General features: G+C 38.9%; 1 protein-coding gene across 1 annotated transcript in view; it reads left to right on the forward strand.

Moving 5' to 3' along the window:
• Positions 1-127: 127 nt before the first annotated feature.
• Positions 128-22,332, forward strand: part of MOSPD2 (motile sperm domain containing 2) — a 57,298-nt gene continuing 35,093 nt past the window's right edge. The window contains exons 1-5 of the mRNA XM_032389606.1: positions 128-248; positions 405-474; positions 16,366-16,521; positions 18,179-18,265; positions 19,963-20,117. Coding sequence (XP_032245497.1) covers positions 240-248; positions 405-474; positions 16,366-16,521; positions 18,179-18,265; positions 19,963-20,117 — 477 coding nt within the window. The 5' untranslated portion in view covers positions 128-239. The remainder of the gene's footprint in view (positions 249-404; positions 475-16,365; positions 16,522-18,178; positions 18,266-19,962; positions 20,118-22,332) is intronic.

Here is a 22,332-nt window from a genome sequence, read left to right on the forward strand (position 1 = left end):
GGAGCCCAAACGAGAAGCTAATGGAAAGCCACGCTGGGACCTGGTTCCGCCTCCAGACCCAGGCGGCCACATTGGATTGGACAACGCGGCGACACTTCCGCCCGCCTCCCGGTGTCACGCGACCGTCTCCACCTCCCGCCCTTCTCTCTCTACCTCCTGGCCCGCCTGGCCAGTGATGAGATATTCGGACGGGTCGGAAGGTGGCCACCGCGATCGAAATCACGTCCACGACCGCGACCATGGCCGAGGTGAGGAGGCGACCACACCGCTGCCGGCCCTCCCCCCAGACCCGGAAGCTTCCTCTGAAGCCAGGGGGCTGTGCGCCCAGGTGCAGGTGGGCTGGGCTGAAGGGAAGCGGGGTGGTGCGCGTGGTGTCTAAGCGTCCCTTCGTGTCTCCCTTTCAGTATCACGCCCAGAATAAAGCCAAGCTCATCTCTGAGACCCGACGGAGATTCGAAGCCGAATATGTGACAGGTGGGTACCGCGTTCTCGATGTTGAGGCAGGTGTGCAATGAGCGTCCCCAACTTTCCAAAGGTGTTTGCAGGTGTCTGTGGGAAGCTTTAGGGACCATTTCGACCCTCACAGTGATGATGCCCTGCACGTTTCCAAGGTTTTCTTCTCCGTAACACGCCATGCACGCTGCTCCAACTGGGCAGGTGATACGCCCATTGCTTCCTAAAGGGTTAATGTAAGTTGGAAATTAGTTACTTTCTAGCATCTCGAGTTTGTGAAACTTGCAGGACACTTTCAAGGCCCACGGCACAGGTGACACTGTCCAGTACACGGTTTCTCTGCTGACCTTTCACCAGCAACAATGGAGAAAAAGAATCTGGAAACCGCCATAATGCTTTTCACGTGTACTTAATTGGGGATACAAATTCCTCGGATATTTTTGCCTAATTCCACTTCATACAACCCAGTATGCTACCCACGGAGTAGGCCTTCCAGGGCTGGAACAAGTTTTCTTTCATCCCACACTGTACCTAGCCAGAGTACCTGTGAGTCCAGAATTGATTTATTGGTTGAACATTATGTGTTCATATGGTTGAACAGATGTCCCAGATACTTGAAACTGATGATTTAATCCTTGTACAGTAATTTTTTAAAACCTGCAGGATAATTTATTATAAATATGAAATAGTGAATCCTGACCCTGCCACTTATTAGCTTGGTTGTCTTTTCTAAGCCCCTGTTTCCTTATCTGTGAAATATGAATAATTAGGAGGATTAACTGAAAAAACATAGATCAAACTGTCTAGCATGGGGTTAACCTATTGTAGGCTCTCAACGAATATTTTGTCTCAAGTCGGTTGGTTTGGTTGCTGTGGAAGGGGTTAAACTTCTGCATCTTGACTTTAGTGCTCAGCAGAGGTTTTCTGCAACTTTAGACTGCCCTAGATTAAATGTCAGTGATGACCTAGAACAAATAAGGAAATGTGTTCCAAATAACCTGGTCAGTAAATCTTTTCATCCTCCCTGTCAATTTTCTTCACATTCCAAACTTTGCACTAGAGAGTTGTAAAAGCACTTGATTCACTTAGCCCAGAGATCTCATTTAAATAATATAGCTTGTTCCAGTAAAAAGATAATTCTAAAATTGCTTTCTACAGAAATGTAATTCTTATATTTACACGGTTTGTAGTATTTTAAGAAGTATCCCAAAACTTGACCTAATGGGCTAGTGTCTCTCCAATAGTCAGGTATTTATGCCCAATGGAGGAAGCAGGATATATGTATACATATGTGTGTGTGTGTGTGTGTGTGTATATAGTCATACAAGTTTAGCAATAGATAAGATCTTAAAAGTTATCTTGGTCCAGACTTCTCATATTTAAAATGAAGAAAGTAAGATCTAGCGAGATTAAGTGATATGCTCCAAATCCTTGGTGTTAGCGGCTAGGCCTGGGCTAGTTTTCTGAATTTCACTATAGTGAAAATCTTTTGGCAACACCATCACGTTGAATTAGATCATGTCACTCCCTAACTTGAAACTCTTCAATACATTCCCACTGTGTTTATAATAAAAATCTCAATTCTTATGGTGGTCTACAATGCAAGGCCATGTATGCTGTTGCTCTTGCCCAGCCGTCCATCCTAATTTATAATTACTCTCTTTGCTTAGTACAGATTTCACCACTGCCCACAGTAAGAAACATATCACACATTGCAATCTAGTACACGCTCACACATGCACACATAACGAGCAAAAGTTCCTTAAGGAATACTTATTCTGAAAACCTATGACTTCCTGTTGCGGTGACCCACAAAATTGACATCACATCCTACATGACCCAGGGTTTGAAAAACATGACCAGCCACACTGCTTCTTTTATGTTCTTCAAACAGACTGAATCTGTTTTTATCTTGGGACCTTTCCACTTCTCTTTGTTTGGGAGGCTCTTGCCCAGATAGTGTGCACGGCTAGGTCCTTTTTTTCTTTTCCATCCTGGTTTAAATGTATCTGAGAGGCGTTTGCTGATGACTGAATAGCCTCCCTGTTTATTTTGTCTCCTTTACAGCTCTTACGGTAACCTGTAATTATCATGTTCATTTGTTTACTTGCTTATTGTTCCTTTCCTCCAGTAGAATGTATATGGGTCTGGGGCAACCTGTGGGCATTGAGGGCAGGGACTTACTCACCTCTGTGTACCTAGCACAGTTTTCAATATATACTCAATATAGCAATGCTTAAATATATACATAGGGAGATTAATCCGAGTCTGAGTTATGAGTTGTCCTAATTGGCTCCCCATCCCACCCCCCTCCCAAAATCTGGCAAAGAGCAACCCTCACAATATGTTTCATAAAGACGAGCATTATTTCAAAGTAAAACACTCTATGGCAATAAGTATAGGGAGGGTTGGGTTCGTGTGAATTCGTGTGAGCGGGTTATCTGCACAGCTGCTGTAAATACTAACTTAATTCAGACTTGCACGGGAAAGGAAAATAAAAACCTGCAAAGACTTTCTGCCTTTGAAGTTTGAGTTGTTTCCTGAGATACTGCATCAGGTAAAGGTAAAGTAGGAAAGTGGTAAAAATGGGTTTTTGATCTGCCTGTGTTCACCCTTTCAAGTTTACTTTTTAGAAATTAACTCAAGTGCTTAGAGAACGTGCACTTTCCTAATTCCTCTTTCATTTCACCCTTTCTATTGTCACAAACAATGTTTTGTTTCAGAAGACGCTTAAGGCTAACTTAAGCAAACAAATGAGATGTTTTTCCTAAAAGAAAATATTTGCAAATGTCACTTTAAGCACTGGCTGTACTCCAAAAACTCTTTTGGAGGTAGGTTCTTGGGAATTCCAAGCACATTTTTGTTTCCATAGAAATTAAGTTACCAATATGGATAGATTTGTAGCTGTCAGAAAGAATAAAGGTTCATAATTGTTTTATGCATTACAAGTAGTCCTTTTTTTCTCATTGTTTCTGTGAGAAAGTCCGTGCTGAGTCTCAAATGAGAAACATTTCCCATTCTCTCTTCCTCCTGGTGGCCAAGGCAAGAGACTACTCCCTTGTGACAGTAATTTATTTGGTTCCTCAAATACTCATTATGTGCTTAATTCTGAGAAGCAGTATGTCCTTACTAGAGAAAGAACTGAAGAAGGATAGAGCTCCCTCTTGAACTACTACAATCTAGTAGAGGCATTAAGACAGAGCTAACTATTAGAATTCAGGCAAATTGTATCAAGAAGAATGAGAGTGCTAAAATCATTTCTGTAGAAATCAAAGACAAGGAAAAAAGTCACACGTGGTTGGGGTGATTGGGTTAGCACCAAGTGAGAAAAAACTTAGAAAAGGTGGAAACTTTGGAAAGGTGGAACTTTGGAAAATGGCAGAACTTGGCCAGGTAGAGAATGTGGTCCAGATGGATCAAATAGTCTGAGCTAAGGCACTGTAGTGAGAGGGTACAGGGCATGTTAGGGAAGCCCCGGAAAGTCCGCTTTGATGGGCTTTAAGCACACCCGCTAACAACAGTGGGAACGTAGTGTAGAGAGTCAATGTGTTTGTACTTTAGTGAGTTTGGAGAGCAGTTGAGGGATTGGTGTGTTTTCTTATTTTAGGTTTGTTTCTTGACTTTACAAGTATATGAATTCATATAAATGAATTTGGATGATACCAGAAAAGCCCAAAGAGTCCCCCATAAGCTAACCATCCCGAGATAGCTCTGCTAACAATGGATGCATTTTTTCCGTTTAGTTTTTGGTTTTTTTCTTAATAGGCTCCACGCCGGCTGGGCTTGAACTCAGGATCCTGGGATTGAGACCTGAGCTGAGATCGAGTCAGGACACTTAACCAACTGAGCCCCTCAGGCGCCCTCACTCTTTTTTTTCTATACATTAAAAAAAAAAAAGGAGTTAAAAGACTTGTGTATGTAATTTTAGGGCTTGCATTTTTTTATTGACACGATCAAATTTATTTCCCTAGATTGACGAAGTAAACAGTGTTTTACATGACTATTTAATACTCAGCTCAATAAAAGATAATTTTCTTATCTTTTATCTTAATACTTCCTATTTGGATATTTATATTCTTTCCAGTTTTTTTTGTTAGTACAGTTTTTTGTGCAGTAGTTCAGATTGTTTCCTTAAGACTCATGTCTAGAAAGAGAATTATTAGTTTCAAGAATATGAATATATTTAAGACACTTCATATATGTGCTGCCGTTTCCTCCCCAGAAGTTGCACCAAGCTTCATTCCCACCAGCTGTGTTAGAGTGTTAGTCTCACCACAGCCTTACCCACGTGTCAAGTCCTCACTCCTTACCTGATGGTTCTTTTAGTTTGCATCTGGTTGCTAGTGAGAGTAAACTTCTTTTCGGATATTTACATCAATTTGTAGTTTAAATTTTTTTTCATTACTATGGCTTTTAAAAATGGTTGGGCTTTTTCTTGTTCATGTCACTTTCACTTTTTTCATGTTTTTAATGTATTCAAAATTACCCATTCCTTTGTGGTTTCTTTCATTGCCGTTAAGTTAAATAATTTTCTCTCGTCTGATAATTTCCTAGTCCTTTAATTTTTGCTTTGTCTTGGTTTATTATTTTTTACAATTTGAAATCTCTTTTAAGTAAAAATTGAATGAAACATGAATAAAGTGAACACCCATGTACTTAACACCACCATTCAGGGGCAGTGGTGTGTCCTGCATTTGGTGTTACTCATTCTCTTGCTTTTCATTAGCTTTACCACCTATGATGTATTCTTCACCAGTACTTTATTAAGTTTAGCTGTTTTTGAACTTTAAAAGCTGAATGTATTTTTCCATGACTCGCTGCTTTTTTTTTTTTTTTTTTTTATTCATTCGAGATAGAGAGAGAGAGAGAATATGAGCAGGGGGAGAAGCAGGCCCCCCACTGAGCAGGGAGCCCGATGCGGGGCTCGATCCCAGGACCTGGGGATCATGACCTGAGCCAAAGGCAGACGCTTAACCATCTGAGCCACCCAGGTGCCCCTATGACTCGCTTCTATTACTCAAGAGTCATTCGTATTGTCAAACATAAGTGTAATTGATTGCTTTTGATAGCTGTGTAGTAGTGCATGGAATGAAAATGTCAGTTGATGGATTTGGGTGGTTTCTAGGCTTTGCTATTATGCGCAAGGCTGCTGCAAACATTTTTAAACATGTCTGGTGCCTAGACTTTCTCTAGCGCAGTGGTTCTCAAAGTTGGTCCAGGAACCGTAGTTCCTTGAGACCATTTCAAGGAGCTGGAGAGGTGGAAACAACTTTTATAATAACACCAAAACATCATTTTCCTTTTTCACTGTCACTCTCTCACAAGCATACATTGGCATTTTCCAGAGGTCACATGGCACATTGTGATGTCATTGCTCTGACAGCTGATAGAATATGTGCTTGTGTATTCTCATGTTTAAAACTTTCCTCAGTTCTAATACCTAATAGAATAACTACTGGTTACTATAACCCATATAAACAAAAAAGCTCTTTGGAGTCCTCAGTTATTTTTAAGAGTGTAAAAGGGGTCCTGAGACCAAGAAGTTTGAGGACTGCTGCTCTAGGGTTTGCACCCGACAGTGAAATGTGTGGGTCATCGATGAGGCACATGTTCAGCTTTACTAAGTAATGCCGAACTAGCTCCTGAAGTGACTATACCAGTTTTCATTTTAACCAGCAGTTTCCACATTCTAAAATTTGGTGGTGGTGGTGTTTTGTGTTGTTGTTTTGTTTTGTTTAATTTTTGCCCATCTGATTAAGGTGTAGGGATATCTCATTGTGGTTTTAATTTGCATTGCTTTGAGTACCTGCGAGATTGAGCGTTTCTTCATATCTTTGTGGACCATTTGGTTTCTGCTTCCAAGAAAATCACTTCTTCAGGCTCTTAGCCTGTTGTTCCTCTGTATAAGTTCTAGAATCAGCTTATCATGTTTCTGCAAAAAAACCAACTGTTGTTGGGATTTTGAATGGAATTGTGTTAAATCGGAAGACCAATTCTGAGAGGCTTGACATCATCAGGGTGGTGTTTTCCTAAACAAGAGCCTGGTATATCTTTGCTAAACTCTTCCTTATTGAAAGATTTGTAATTTTCTCCATAAAGGTTAACTCACTTTGGTTAAATTCATTCCCGGGTACTTACATGTTTTCTTTTTGTGGTTGTTTAAATGATATCTCTTAAGAATTTATTTTCTGATTGTTTGTGGTTAACAGAAAGTACATTTGACTTTTTTACATTAATATTGAATTCAATATTCTTATTAATTTTGATAATTTATCTCTAGATTAGTTCAGAATTTCTATGTAGACAATAATATCACCTTGAAATAATGACAGTTTTCTTTCTAACTTCCCAGTTCTTACAACTTTAAATGCTTTTACTTTACACTGGCTGGACTTTAGAACATTGTTGAATTGAAGCAGTGAGAAAAGCCTACTTGTCTTGTTCCTGATCTTAGAAAGATAGCCCCAAACATGTCACCATCAAGTATGATCTCTGTAGATATCCTTTATGAAAATGAAGAAGTTTCCTTCTACTTCTGGTTTGTTGGTTTTGGTTTTTGTTTGTTGCTTTGTTCTCATCATGATGATGGTTGAATTTTACTAAATGCATTTTCTTCATCTATTGAACACATTTACTGTATCTGATGAGATGTTTACTTGTTTTTTTTCCTTTTTAATCTGTTAATATGGTAGACTCTATTAATCAGGTTTTTAAAATACATTGCTGTATTCAGTTAGCTGGAGTTTTACATCTATATTCATAAATTAGCCTGTAATTTTCCTTTCTTATACTTTTCTTGTGCAATTTTGACATCAAGATCATGCAGGCTTCATAAAATGAGTTAGGAGTGTTTCCTCTTTTCTACTCCCTGAAAAATATAGTCATTGTGTAGTTCTAACCTCATTCTCCGTATTCACACCTCCCTCCATTTATTATTGTTTTATATGTTAGTTTTTGTCTACTTACCATATATTTACTAATATCTTTATTTACCATCCCTTCTTGAGTTTTAGATCTTGCATCTGGGATCATTATTGTTTCATCTTAAGTATAACTTTTAGATCATTCTTTAATGTCTTTCTTTTGTCTTTTTTTTACATTAAGCAATTAATCTTGAAGAGTGCCTTCATTTTATTAGGCTGAAGGAGACAAAGTGATTAGAGAAGTAGAAGAACCAGGATGATCTCTGAATTTCAAGGACAGGATGATTAGCAGTGACTGGAAGGAACCTCTGTAGGTAAAGGGTACATAAAACAGGGATTGTCCTTATCAGCTGCCCTCTCTGGAGAGGAAGAGTAGAAGGAAAATGACATTTAAAGTGTAACTACACTATTGAATGTTTTACATAAGCTCTCTAGATTATGAACCACCCAAGGGATCCACTTAGGCTTTATTCATCTTTGCATCTGCAATACCTAGCTCCATTTTGAGCTAGCATATAGTGAGAGTTCATAAATTAGTCCTCAAAGTTAATGAGTTATGTATTATCCTTCAATAGTGGAAACCTTTACAAGATAGGTAGACAGACACTTGCATTTTCTTAAATTTTGTTCCATCCTTAACATTCTCACAGTTAACCTTTTAAAGTTGTCATGATCAGAGCAAGAGGAAAAGATTTTAAGAGTTTATCGATTTTTGTTCTTATTTTACATATCTAAAAATACCAAGCCTCTGTCATAGAGAATATAAGATTGTAACTTCTTTTATGTTGTATTTTATTTTATTTTTTTATTTGAATTCAATTAACATGTAGTATGTTATTAGTTTCAGAGGTAGAGTTTAGTGATTCGTCAATCTTACATAATATGCAGTGCTCATTACATCACCCAGGTACCCCATACCCCTACCCCCCTCCCCTTCAGCAACCCTCCATTTGTTTCCTATGATTAAGAGTCTGCTGTGGTTTGTCTCCTGCTCTGATTTTGTCTTGTTTTATTTTTCCCTCCCTTCCCCTGTGATCCTTTGTTTTGTTTCTTAAATTCCAAATATGAGTGAGATCATATGATCATTCTCTTTCTCTGATTGACTTATTTCACTTAGCATAATACCCTCTAGTTCCATCCACAATGTTGCAAATGGTAAGATTTTATTTTTTGATGGCTGATTAGTATTCCATTGTGTATGTATACCACATCATCTTTATCCATTCATGTAAGATTGTAACTTCACATGGAGACTCGAGGGGTAAATTGGTGATGGGATAGAGAATTGGTAGACCTGCTTATTTTTGAATCCTTATTCTCAGTAATGACTTTTATCAGTGCCTGGCAAATATTTTTTTGACTTATCTCTTTAAATTGTTGATACCTATTCTTCATATATGTTCATCCTGAATGTTAAGTGAGATATGCAACTTCAAAGAGTCTGTTACTAGTACACTGTCACTTCTAGGATATCAGCTTGTATTTAGTCAATTGTTATTTGAATACACACAATGGAATATTAATGTAGAAAGGTTAAAGATGAGATGGAAAAAGGTGTACAAAACAAAGTGTACTAACCAAAAGTGATACTGTGTTGGCTGCATTTTTGTTAGACAAAATATTTAGGGTGAAAAACATTAATACACTTAAAAAGGGATTCTACTGTTGATTAATGGAACCCTGAAAAGGTTTAACATTTAGAATTAATAACATAAGTATCTCACAGTATAGCCTTCACATACATAAAGCAAAAGCTCCCAGAATTATGAGAGAAATTCAAGAAATACACAAACATGTTGAAAGATTTTAACAAACCTCTTTCAGAAATATGCAGAGCATGCAGGCAGGAGATCCTTAAAATTGTGTTTTGTTAAGTAAACTCTACCCCCAACATGGGGCTCAAACTCAGGACCCTGAGATCGAGAGTCTCATGCTCCACCGACTGAGCCAGTCAGGCGCCCCAAGATTTTAGATTCTAACACAATGAACAGAGTTGATCAAAGATATATATGTATGTGTATATATGAATGTATAGTCCCTTCTCAACAAATAGGGAATATATATACTTTAGACAATATATTTGTGCCCTCGGAGCTTTTGTAAACATTCACCACATACTAAGTCATAAAGGAAGTCTCAGAAATTACAAAGCAGCTACATCATACAGACCCATGTTTTCACACCATTAAGCAACTGTATTAGAAGTCACAATCCCAGGTTTTGGCACCAAAAAACAAAAATGAAAACAAGTCAAACAGGTACTTAAAAACAAATCAAATGTTAGGAAACTAAAATAACACACCTCTAAATAACCCACGGGTTAACAACTTCCCTGTATTGTGTGTAATTCTTAGCTCTGCTAAATAACCCATGGGTTAAAGAGGATATCACAATGGAAATTACTAAATAGTTAAAGCTGAGCAACAGAATATCTAGGGTCTTTTATGTTCATTGATTAGAAAACAAGGCCCCAATTAAAATCAGCTATAATTCAATTCAAGGAGCTACAAAATGAACATGAGTAAATACAGAGAAAGTAGAAGGAAACAGATAGGAGCAGATATTCATGATATAGGAAAGAAGATAGTCGGTGTAATAAACAAGCTGGTTTTTTGAAAGGACTAATGAAACAGACAAGCCTAGGATGACTAAGAGCAAAGGGAAAATGCAAAGACACGAGGAGCAAAAAGCAGACATAATTAAAGATGTGGTAGAGATTTTAAAATCATAGGAGAATACAATCACCAGCTTAATCACAGTAAGTTATAAAACTTAGATTAAGTGGAAAACTTTATGGAGAGGAGAAAAATCCTCTCACTTTGTCTCAATGAGAAGTAAAAAGCCTAACTGGATCAATGACCATTAAAGAGACTGAGTCGGCAGCCATAGGTCCCTACCACTGTCCCCTTTGCAGAGAGACGTGCCCACAGATAAGGCCCAAGCAGTTGGCTAGTCCCAGGATCACAAAGATGGTAATCAGAAAATGCAGCAGAGGAACTTACCACATTAACAACATGCTTCTCAATGACATTTCTGAATAGGTCAGGTTCAACAATCAAAACCACATAAAAAGATAAACATTGAGAGGTCTTTCATCTCATGTGCCTCTTCTGTCCCTTCTCTTTTCTCTTTAGCTAACCATATTTGTTTTCTCTTTCTTTTTTCTATAATTACTTGAGCAAATAGAAATATATATATGCATTAACAAAATTAAATGAGGAAAAGCTTTTATTTCAACAAAGACAGAAACCACACTGGCTATAATTCAACTTCGTGTAAAGCAAACAAAACTTCGTGCAAACAAGGAAAACTTTCTTTGTTCTAAGTGTATCTCCTAAAAACCTACAACAAATGTTATGTTTAATTGTGAAACTTCAAAATAACTCCCATAAAGTCAAGGGAAAGACAGTGATCGCCACTATTATTTCTAAAATTCTGCGGTATATAAAATAACCTAGTTACCAATATGGCAAGGAAAATAAGAGGTATAGGATTTGCCACTCTTTATTGGCTCATATAGCAACACAAAAATCTCTAAAATGCGTCATGATCTAATAGAAGAAATTTGCAACATTTTTTCTTTTATCAAGAAAATTGTGTTACTAAAGAACATTGAAAGAAGACCTGAATAAATAAATGGAGATATATATCATCTAAGATAGAAAGCACCTCCCCTCTCTACAACAAATCATAGGTCAGCAAAGTTTTCTTTTTGTACAGCCCTTGCACTAAGAATGGTTTTTGTATTTTTAAAGGATTACTTAAAAAAAAAAAGAAGAAGAAGAAGAATCAGCAGCAGCAGCCATCTTGGCCTTCAAAGTCTAAGATATTTAGATATTTACCATCTGGCCCTTTACAGAAAGTTTTCCAACACCTGTAACAGACCATGATTCTCAAAGTGTGTTCCCTGGACCAACAGCAGTCCAGCATCCTGTAGGAACTTGTTACAAATGCAGATTCTTGGTTCCCGTCCATGAATTAAGTACTCTGGGAGTGGGGTCCAGTAATCCCCCTTTTAAACAAGCCCTCCTGGTGGTTCTGACAGGTCCTGAAGTTTGAGAATCACCACTATAGGCTAGTGGCTTAATCCCATCTTTTTTTTTTTTTTTTGTGGCTTAATCCCATCTTAAAAGAGCACCTGCCTCTCAGTCTTTCACCAGATGACATCACAGGAAAGGGGAGATTTAGGGTAGGTTGTAACCTACTAAAATTCCCTTAAGGATATCCTTAAGGGAATATTTTGTTATTTCAGCCTGATCACTCCCACTGTTGACAGTAACACATTCCAGCCAATAGAAATGGTCCGGACAGTACAGATGCTCTTCCGGGGCCCTGCCAGGACTTTAAGTGGATCAGTGCTCAAAGTCCTGGAGAAATAAGAGGGTTTAGGAGGTTTTAAATTACTATAATGTTTGACAGTTGTATATTTGCTGCTTTTGAACGTCATTATGTTGTCTAGTTAAGAATTTTTCTCTAGTTTTCATTATCAGAATACTTCTGTATTTTTTCCAACCTTTATCTGAGTTTTAGGCACATTTGTAATAACTACAGTTTACTTCTAAGATTTTCTCAACTGATTAATGGGCCAGTTAGAATTTAATCTTATATTCATGGATAGCATTCTACCTTAGGTTAATGAAAATTCATTTATATAGTATTTAAAATTTTCAGAGTGTTCTTGATCTTCATAAGATTGTGGGTAGGCAGACCTTATCTCCATTTTACAGAGAAGAAAATCAGTGACTTGCTCAGTCCCTATACATAGTAGCATGGGTCTTCTGATTCCATCACTCTGCCCCATATCCTGAATCTGGCTAGACCTTTTTTTCATATTCGTTACCTTTAAAATACGGTTCTGACCTGTTGGTAATTTCACCAGCCAACGAGTACAAGGGAGAAAAAGAAAAGTTAATAATGAAATTCACCATTTTACAAATAAAAACTGTATCCTGCAAAACTTAAAAATTTTTTTGGAATGTATACGTGAGAGACAGTATGAAGGGGTGTGAGTGAGGGTGTGTGTGTGTGTGTGTGTGTACGTACACACAGAAGAGAAAGAGATGAAAAGCTGAGAGAAAGAAGTCATCTTTACTCTGAAACATTTAGTACTGTGTGAGAGCTCAATCTCCCTTGCCATTTATCTTTAGTTCTTTCTCTGCCTAATTCTGAACTTGAGTATGTGTTTGATGGTGAAACACTGTATAAGTACAGGACCAATCAACACAGCAAAATTTGTATAAGAAGAAATAAATAGTGGAAAAATACAGTGGACCATGGGTGAACCATTAAGGTTTCTTACAAAGGAGTGGCCAAAACGAGCTTTGAGCTGTTTGGAAGAACTGCAGAGTTGAGGCTTAAAAACCCATAACTTGAGATTAATGTTGGTTTGCAATGAAGTTTTCACTGGTTTGCAGCAAGATGAAAGTAGTAAGGATACGGTGTTACGAGAATATAGACATATACATACATGTCTGTGTATACAACTAATCTCTTCCTCGTTTTTATACTTTAATTATTGAGAGGTAAAGTCTTTCAAAATGATGTCGTGAGTAGGTGGGAGGGGCAGAGGTGTATGTGCACAAATGTGTGTTTGGTAGCTTTAGTTACCTTTTGAGTATACCTCTTTAGTTTATTCCTGTAACATCTGGATTTACCAGAGGACCGGTTTTCTGAAAACCACCTCACACTTGAGGGTTCAGTTGTCTGGGGGCTGTGCTTGAAAGCAGCAAATTGTGTTGTCATAAGCACCCTTATTGCACTTGGCCAAGCTTTCCTTACCTTGAATGTTCAGTTGACTCTTTTTCTCTGTGTGTGTGTGTGTGTGTGTGTGTGTGTTTCTCCTCCTCCTTCTCCTCCCTTCAGCCCTCCTCTCTGTCCTCTTCTGCCCCGACTTTCTTCCTGCCTCCCTCCCTCCCCACCACCATATAGGACCTCCTCCCAATCCTCTCCTCTGTCTTTTCCTGCTCTCTCTTTCCCTAGCTGTATAGGGGTAAATGTTCAACAGGCATTTCATATATAAGCACACATCCTGACAATAACAGTAATTAGTCATTTTATTATAAATGGAGATTTTAATTTCAAAGACCTCCATCCCTAAAAGCTATCCAAAAGCAGTTTGCTTTACATTTCATAGTAACAGGTGCTGTCTCTTTTATGGTATCCCTAGTGGGAATACCAGCAGTGGTTACAATGATAGTAACAACAGTCATGGTTTCTTCTTCTCCTATGGCTAATGTTTATTGAGTTTTTACCACTTGCCATATATTGTTCCAGGTAAGTGGTGCTGAGTTTAGTCTTTGGACCCTGGGGGATGCCCAGGACTCTGCAGGAGCCTGTGAGGTCAAAACTATTTTCATAATAATGCTAAGAAGCCATTTGCCTTTTTTATCATATTGCTATTTGAGCTGATTACACAGAAGCCATGGGCAAAACTGCTGGCTCGTCAGCCCAGATCAAGGGTAGTGGTCATTGTAGTCCTCCTTGTGGGCACTCTCAGTTAAAAAAAAAAAAAAAGCAGAAGAAGCCAATTTTATTTTAGAAAGCTTCCCTGATGAAGCAGTACATTTTATTAAACCTTGACCCTTTATTACATGTCCTTTTAATGTTCTGTGTGACCGAATTGGGCAGTACACACGAAACACTTCTGCATGTTTGAGTTGCCAGCTGTATTAGTCACATTTTTTGTGGCGAGGCAACTGTGGTTATTCAGACTGGAGCATTTGGCAGAAATGTTCTTGAAAATGAAGAAGCCAGCCTGTAACTTCAAGGACAACAGTTATTACTGGTGGAGTGGTGGGGGCTGTGCAGTGGCCAGACTGGAGGGTGCTTCTTCAGGGGAGAGGTGTTCACAGGGGCCCTCCTGATGTGCAACAGTGTCAACTTTTTTATATCCGACTCATGTTTATAAATTAAAGAAAAGTTGGACTTTGAATACTGATGAATTTTTGAGTAACAGAGCCAAAAAACATTTTCCAGGGTTTACCTACTATAGACTCAGTCATCATATAGATTAGCAAAATAGAGCCCGGATATCCAAGGTAACCCTGTACAAATGCATGATTCATGGACTAATCTTATATTTTATAGCACTTTAAACTTCCAAGTACTTTCATATATACGTTTTCATCTGATCTTCACACAACCCTGTCATTATCTAAAGCAGTTTAAAGATAAGGAAATTGAGACTCAATGAAGAATCTTTGTACTTTATATTTTCCATCCCTTTTGGCTATTATCTCTGATGGCTTGAAATAAGGCAGAGTAAATAGAGAGGAGATAGAATCTGTAAAACTTGGCATCTAACTAGATGCAAAAAAAAAAAAAAAAAATGGAGATGAAGGAGCCAGGGAATTTTCTGAAGTTCCCACTTGGACCCCTGGGAGGGTACCATTAACTGAGAAAATAAAAATAGAGAAGGAATAGATTGAGGTCTCCTGAAGGCCTTTTCATTGGCACTAGTATAACCTGCTTTGAAGGAGTCCTAAAATATATAGGCTCTGCTCTCACACACAGTCTCTATATGGCAAGTTATGGCACATGTGCCGTAACTGATTAAAGGGAAAACATGCTAAGTGCCTTAAGAAAGGCTTGGTTTAAGTCCTGTCCCTGTTCACAGGAGGGAAGGAATTCCTTCTGGGCTCAGGGAAATTTTGTGGAAGAGGAAACATTTGAAAGGAGTCTTGCAGAATGGTAGAATCTGGATGTGCAGAGGTGGTTGTGAGGAGACCAAGTTCAGTTACAGAAAAATAAAGCAAGATGTGGAAGGAGGAATATCAAGTACCATAGCTTGTGCGTAAGCAGATAATAAGAAATTATTGGAAACGGTTATTCCAGTAAATTATGGGAAATGTTGACTGCTACACACATGGTCAGTTTTCCATTTTGTATTTCATTTTTTAAAATGACATCGCCAGGGGCACCTAGGTGGCGCAGTCAGTTGAGCATCCGACTCTTGGTTTTAGCTCATGTTGTGATCTCAGGGTCGTGAGATCGAGCCCCGCATCGGGCTCTGCACTCAGCGCAGAGTCTGCTTAAGACTCTCTCTGCCTCTCCCCGCTAAAATAAATGAATCTTTAAAAGAAATGATATTGCCAAACAGATGTCGTCTTAAGTACAACTTCATTCTTTACGTATAAAACTTCATTTTTTTTCATTGACCAGGGTAAGGATTTCAAGTTCAGGCAACATAATCTTCCTAGATATTGGTTTATAGTTTTAGAGAGGGTCATACAAAATATCTTACTGTGGTTTTGGGACAGCCGGGTGGCTCAGATGGTTAAACGTCTGCCTTTGGCTCAGGTCGTGATCTCTCTAGGTCCTGGGATCAAGCCCCACGTGGTAGGACTCCTCGCTCAGCAGGGAGTCTGCTTCTCTCTCTCCCTTTGCTCCTCCCCCTGCTCCTGCTCTTTCTGTCTCTGTCTCTCTCTCTCAAATGAATAAATAACAGTCTTTTAAAAAAACATTTTACTGTGGTCTTATTTTTTAATTCTACTATGGCTTATTTAAAATAAGCTTGCCGGGACGCCTGGGTGGCTCAGTCGGTTAAGCATCTGCCTTCGGCTCGGGTCATGATCCCAGTGTCCTGCGATCGAGCCCCGCATCGGGCTCCCTGCTCAGCAGGAAGCCTGCTTCTCCCTCTCCCTTTCCCTCTGCCTGCCTGCCGCTCCCCCTGCTTGTGTGCTCTATCTCTCTCTCTCTCTCTCTCTCACACACACACACACACACACACACACACACAAATAAATAAATCTTTAAAGTAAGCTTGCCATCTTTCGATAACGTTATTCTCCTCTCAGTTAGAAATTCCATCAATCCTTTTCATTTTTTTACAATTCCATCAATCCTTTACATTTTCATCTGAACTGCATCCTTCAAGTGGCTATCTTCTGTAGCTTAGCTTTGTCTTGCCTATCTTTTTTCTCCTGGCATTAGTGTTATTACTCACTGCAGAATGTATCTGACTTGGCTATTTATTACTGTTTTCCCCCAGATAAGCCAGATAAATATGATCCACGTGATGTTGAAAGGCTACAACAGGATGATAACTGGGTTGAAAGTTACTTACTTTGGAGACATAGTATTGTTGATGAAACACTGAAGATGCTTGATGAAAGTTTTCAGTGGAGGAAAGAAATGTGTGTCAACGGTAAGACGTTCAATTTAACCTTGACAGTATACTGTCCCCTGCATAAATGTTAGTTTTACATTTATCAAATAGTGTATTTGCAAATATTCTTGGTAATCATCATAAACACCAAAATACAATGTTTTATAAAAACCCACTAACACTTTGAAAGCATCTTACAAATGTCTTAAAAGTAGTATCGTTCATAGGGAAATCAGATCACCAAGGAGCAGAATTACATTCAGATTCTTGGACTCAGAGCAGAGTCTCTTAATCTGTGCTTGTTTAGTTCAGTACCATTGAACAATAGCAAGACAGCATCGTCACTGCAAGGCCTAGAGGTACGGAGGAGATATTGTTTTCCTGTTTTGTTTTGTTTTTCAGTTGTTGCCTTATATCTTGCTCTATCCCCAGAGTTCCTTGTGCTAATAGGTACCCCCTGTAGCATTGCTAAATAACTGGGGGCCCCTAAAAAAGCAGGCTTATCCCCAAGGATGCCTATGGCAGCCTTTGCTTAACTTCTTGATTTGAAGACCCAATTCTAGATTGACATTTTCCCCCACAATGGGAGTTTTAAATCTTGGAAGGGTTTTTTTTTTTTTTTTTTAACAGTCTTCAAGTATACGAAGAACCCTTGACAGGAAAGGTTACACATTATCTCTCTTGTAAAATTTAACAGGAGGAATCTGGCATAACTGCTGGTTTTGATTAGGTACAAAGAAGGATTTCTTGACCTTGAGGGTTACAGACTCTGGAGTGAGTGAGTCTGGAGACTTAAGACAAAAAAGTCAACAAATAAATCCAGAGCAGATACTCTCCCCAGTCTTCATACTTGTAGAAAAAAATCCATGAGAAGGGGAGTATTTAAGAAATAATTTGATTGGAAATGTAAAAACCATAGATCATGTCAACAAACAGTGAAGCATTTATTAATCAAGCAAAGAAATGTAAATCATTTAAGTACAGAATGAACTTTTAAGCTAAACAGTAGTATTTTCTTATACGGAATTGCTAGTTTCCAGTGACACATGGCGGAGATATGGTAAAAGGATAGTGCAGAAAGGTAAAGAATCTTTGAAAGTTCTCAGGGAACTACTGGTGAATGAAACAAAAGCCTTGGCATTTACTGCCTTGCTGTGTTCTCACTAGAGACTGGACAGACCTTGTTTTGTTCCTCCTGCTAACGGATCTAGCTTTTTTTTTTTTCAAGTATTTTCCATTTGCCGCAAGATTATAAAATGTGTTAGACTCTACTAGATATGAATCTTTGTAGAAAAATATTTTACTAGAGAAACCATAAGTGATTTTTAAATCAGTCCTGAGGCTGTAATGTGGATATTTACTAGCATGTTATCTTGAAATTGTCCAATCGTGATAGTATTTGTTGAAAATTATTATGTGAAGCACAACCAAAAATGGAAATGTGTCCACATAATAATGGCCAGTGTGTCAAGGGAAATGGATTTTTTTTCCCATTTCTCTCATCCATGTCTTTATGTAGTTTGTTTACTTGGTAAGAAACACCATTTTTTTATTGCCAGAGGTTCTTTCCAGATACTTGAATAAGCTTATCTTTTTTTATATCAGATCTACTATATAACATTAGCATTTACATTGTAAGTTTTCTTTTTAAAAGGCCCCTAAGTTACAATTACTCATCAGGTTTATCCTTTTTTAGACCTGACTGAATCCTCCATTCCCAGATGGTTATTGGAAATTGGTGGTATTTATCTCCACGGTTATGACAAAGAAGGCAACAAGTTGTGTAAGTATATTTTAATTGATGTACTGGCTTTTCAAGATTTTGAGACGCGTTTATCTCAACTGAATTAATAATAGGCAGAACCTTCTCCATATGTACCACACATCAAGTTTCCTACAATTAGGATCATTAGGGCCATCTTGACAGAGTGTCAAACACTTAGTTGTATGTACTGTTTGCATTATGATAAAGTAGGTGGTAAAGGCAAATGCCACATCCTGTAACACAGCCAAAATAATGTAATGCAGAGTCATTATCTTCTTTCTAATTTACTGATACTAAAATTCAACCCAGTATTTTCATGGAAAATCTTTTCGACAGTCACTAAGGGTTGCTAAATGGACTTTTCAAGTTTGACGTCTGTCCCTGTCATGCCCGTGTCCCCCCACCCCCCACCAGTCTTCTCCCCTTAGCTTCTTGTGAAATCTGTGATAGCAGGAGGACCAGTAACAACCATCCCTACCATCCTGATGCCTCCCTTATTATTCCTCTCGCCCCTTTGTCCAAAATCCAGCTTGGTTTGTACCAAAGCTGTGACTGGGCAGGAGTGTCAGAGCCCCATCCTGAGCACTTGCTTGCCCGCTCCCTCTGCAGCATGTGGTCCATTCCTGTTTTAACACTGTTCTCCTAGCATTTCCCTCCTGTGCCAGCTCTCTTTCCCAGTCTTCGTTTCTCTTTGTTCTCTTTGCTCTCATTCCCGGTCCCTTACGTGCGCTTCCCAGGCTTCATTCCTTTCTTCGCTGCTTTTACTTTCCAGCTGATACAGTCCCCTTGGGTGATCTCAAGGACCTTGCCTCCCCACAAACAGTGATGACCCCACATGGTCCCCAGGGGACATGCACATATCTACCCAGCTACCCACTTGACTGGTGCCACTGGACTGACTGCCGGCCACCTTCAACACAAAAGCGCTGCTGGATCGCATCCCACTGCCTGCCCTCCTTCCGCACCACCCAGCACCACCCAGCTCGGGCCCACAGCCTCTGCCCGCCCCCCCACCCCCCGCCACAGCTTCAGCGGAGCCCCTTCCCCATTTCCGTCATCACTTCCTCAGTCCCGACCCTAACTGCCTTCCCAGGGCACAGCCTGTTGGGTTTCCTTCTCTGCCTCTTCCATTCTCCCCTCCGCGCTGCTGCCTCCACGGGATGTCTTAAGTAGGAAAAGCACACCTTAGCATTTGACTTGGAGCCCTTCCAGCCCAGCCGTTGTCTCTTGAGCGTCTCCTCTCAGCACTGGCCGCATTTTGCCCTAGCTGCCCTGCTCCGAGCGGGTCGTGGCGCTCTGTCCCCGCGCGCGCTCCCACCCGGACTCGGGCCGCCCTCGTGCCTCTGTCCAGGCTGCTGCTCCGCACGCGATGTTTGTTCTAGTGCTTCCCACCACCACTGGCTTGCTTTCTTGTCAAGCACAGTGAAGAGTACTTTTAGGTTATTACCAGATATTGTTTGTTCACCTGTATTTTCTTTTCCCTCTTACTAGAGAAGTTTATTTTCCAAGGGAGAAAAGAGTTTCCCTTTCTGCTCCTCCCGAAGTTCCCAAATGCACACTATTTCTTATTTAAAAGAAGGAAGAGATGTTTTTAATCTGAGAAGGAAAATGAATTGCAAATGAAGAAAATGTTAAGGGAAAGGAATGATCTGTGTGTAAAGTAACATTCTAATGACAGGTACTTTTCTTACTTTTATCCTCTGTTCTGTTAAAAGTCTGGATCAGGGTGAAGTATCACGTAAAAGACCATAAAACCATGTTGGACAAAAAGAAGCTTATCGCATTCTGGTTGGAACGTTACGCTAAAAGAGAAAATGGGAAACCCGTAACAGTGATGTTTGACCTGTCAGAAACTGGAATAAATAGCATAGTAAGCATTTCTTTAATTCGCAAGCATTATTTATTGTCATGTCCTCCCCGCCACTCCTCCCAGCCAAATACTGCTGTACGTTTGAGCTGACCAAGTTCTGTTTGGGATTTATTTGTTTTCCTTGTGTATTATGAGTCAAGTCAGACATGAAATAAGTTTTGCAAAGAAGGAAATTTGCTTCAGTATTTGGCACTGAAACTGTGAGTTTCCTAGAAATGCTCCTCATGTGATACACAAGGTGTCAGGGTGGGACGTGGAAGCTGGCAGGGTAACGAGTAGCTGTGGTGACATGGAACTCTTCTGTCAGTACTAATGTCCTGCAGCACCTAGCCCTGTGCCTGGCCCAGAGAAATGCACTCAGGAAGTACTGAGGAAAGTAATGCACGCTCTCTGCGATACTGTTAGGTTCATACCATGTTTGGCAGTCGTGAGATGTTCACCTGACTTTTGCACATATGGCACTTTGTCATTCTGTTGGGGGTTTTTGTTTGCTTGATTTGGTCAGCTTTGGAAACCAGCTTTCTTCAGGTGATTTTTGTCAAGCTTAAAAAATAAGTAAAACCCACCAGTCTTTAACTTGGGCCCTTGTGACCTTAGTAACTACAGACCCTTCAGCAGCGATGGGGATCCTTTGGCACACTGATTATAGCTCTTGTCTCTTACATTCGAGCCTTAGCTACTTCTGGTCGCAGTGAAGCAGCATTCACACACCTGCCTGGGGCAGTAGTGAAACGTTTTTGCAAGTCCGCTCGGCAAAGTATGTTAAGAATCTTAAGGTGTTCGTATGTGTATTCTTTGCCTGGTAACTAAGTTCTGGAAGTGTATTTTAAAGAAATAATCCCGAGTACAGAAAAAAGCATTGTGTGCCAAGTGGTTTTTTTTTCAGAGTGTCATTTAAAATAGTGAAAACTTAGAAAAAAATTTTAAAAAAATAAAATAGTGAAAACAGAAAAAAATGTAAATGTCAGCATGGGCAAATGGTAAATTATGGTGTATTAATTGATAGAGTGTATGTAGCTATATAAAATGGTGTTTATAAATAAGTGTAGTAATAGTGGAAAATACCTTTTTTAAAAATGAAAAAAAAGGCGACAGGATTATGTCCTAGTGATACCTAGCCTCCAAAAAAGGAACTCTTAGACATCAAAAAACAAACAAAAAACAGCCTAGAGAGAACAAGAGGATTTTTTGGGTGGTGGGATCACACATTTTTATTTTCATCTTTATCTCTATGTATATTTTAAGAGTCCATTGCCCTGGATTTTTTCAATCTAGTTTCCATTTCAGTGAGTTGTAGATTACAGAGTAAATTGTTTTTATACCCAAAGTCTAAATCAAAATACCTAGATAAATAGGTATTCCATAAAAATAAATCATGATTCTGTCATCCTTTGTATATGACAGTTTCTAATTATTAACCCAGAATAATAAACAAGTGCTAATGTTTTTTATTGCCAAACATAGGGGCAAGGAATTGACTTGAACTGATTTTTTTTAAACTACTTATATGCTGTCTCTTTAAATAAGGTTTATTTGCATTACTAAGTATTTAAATCATTATTAATGTTTTAAAATACTGAATCCTGATTGAGTTACTTTTATATGTGACTCCCTCGTGATTCAGAAAGGATTTAAGTTGGCTTATGAACAGTATGCAGAATTGCAAGGCAAAAAAAATTAAAAGCTATTTGTTAGAGTTGGGCCACTGATTGGAGTCCAGTCTTTCATCTGCCTGTCTGAAAGAAATGGAATCATTTAAAATTATTTCAGTGGCCGTACTTTAAAACCAGTGTCTTAGGAGAAGTATATTCATTACTGATACTTGAACTAGAGAGAAAAGTATTTCATGGGTCCCCAAAGGGAGGACATTTTAAAAGGTAATAAGTAGTCCTTGAAGGCATCCTCACAGAACGCAGAGCAATAGGTTTCATGGAACTTGTTAATGTAGTACCCACTAATATACTTAACACCGGTGGTATCCTATCAGATCCACTTGAATTAGCAGTAACTTGGGATTTTATAAGCAAGGCTATCCAGTTAAAAGACGAAAACAAGAATATTGGATGAAGACTTTTTGGGCAAAGTCTCTGGGGGCCATAAATCATATAGGTAACCAAATTTTTATAGAACTAGTTATTTTGAGATATTTCTTTGACTCTTAAATACAAATTATTAAACTCGGTACACAGTGGATATAATGATTAGTTATAAAGGT

The sequence above is a fragment of the Phoca vitulina genome, unplaced genomic scaffold (genome assembly GCF_004348235.1).
Source record: "Phoca vitulina isolate PV1807 unplaced genomic scaffold, GSC_HSeal_1.0 scaffold55, whole genome shotgun sequence".
NCBI classification, from domain to species: Eukaryota; Metazoa; Chordata; class Mammalia; order Carnivora; family Phocidae; genus Phoca; species Phoca vitulina.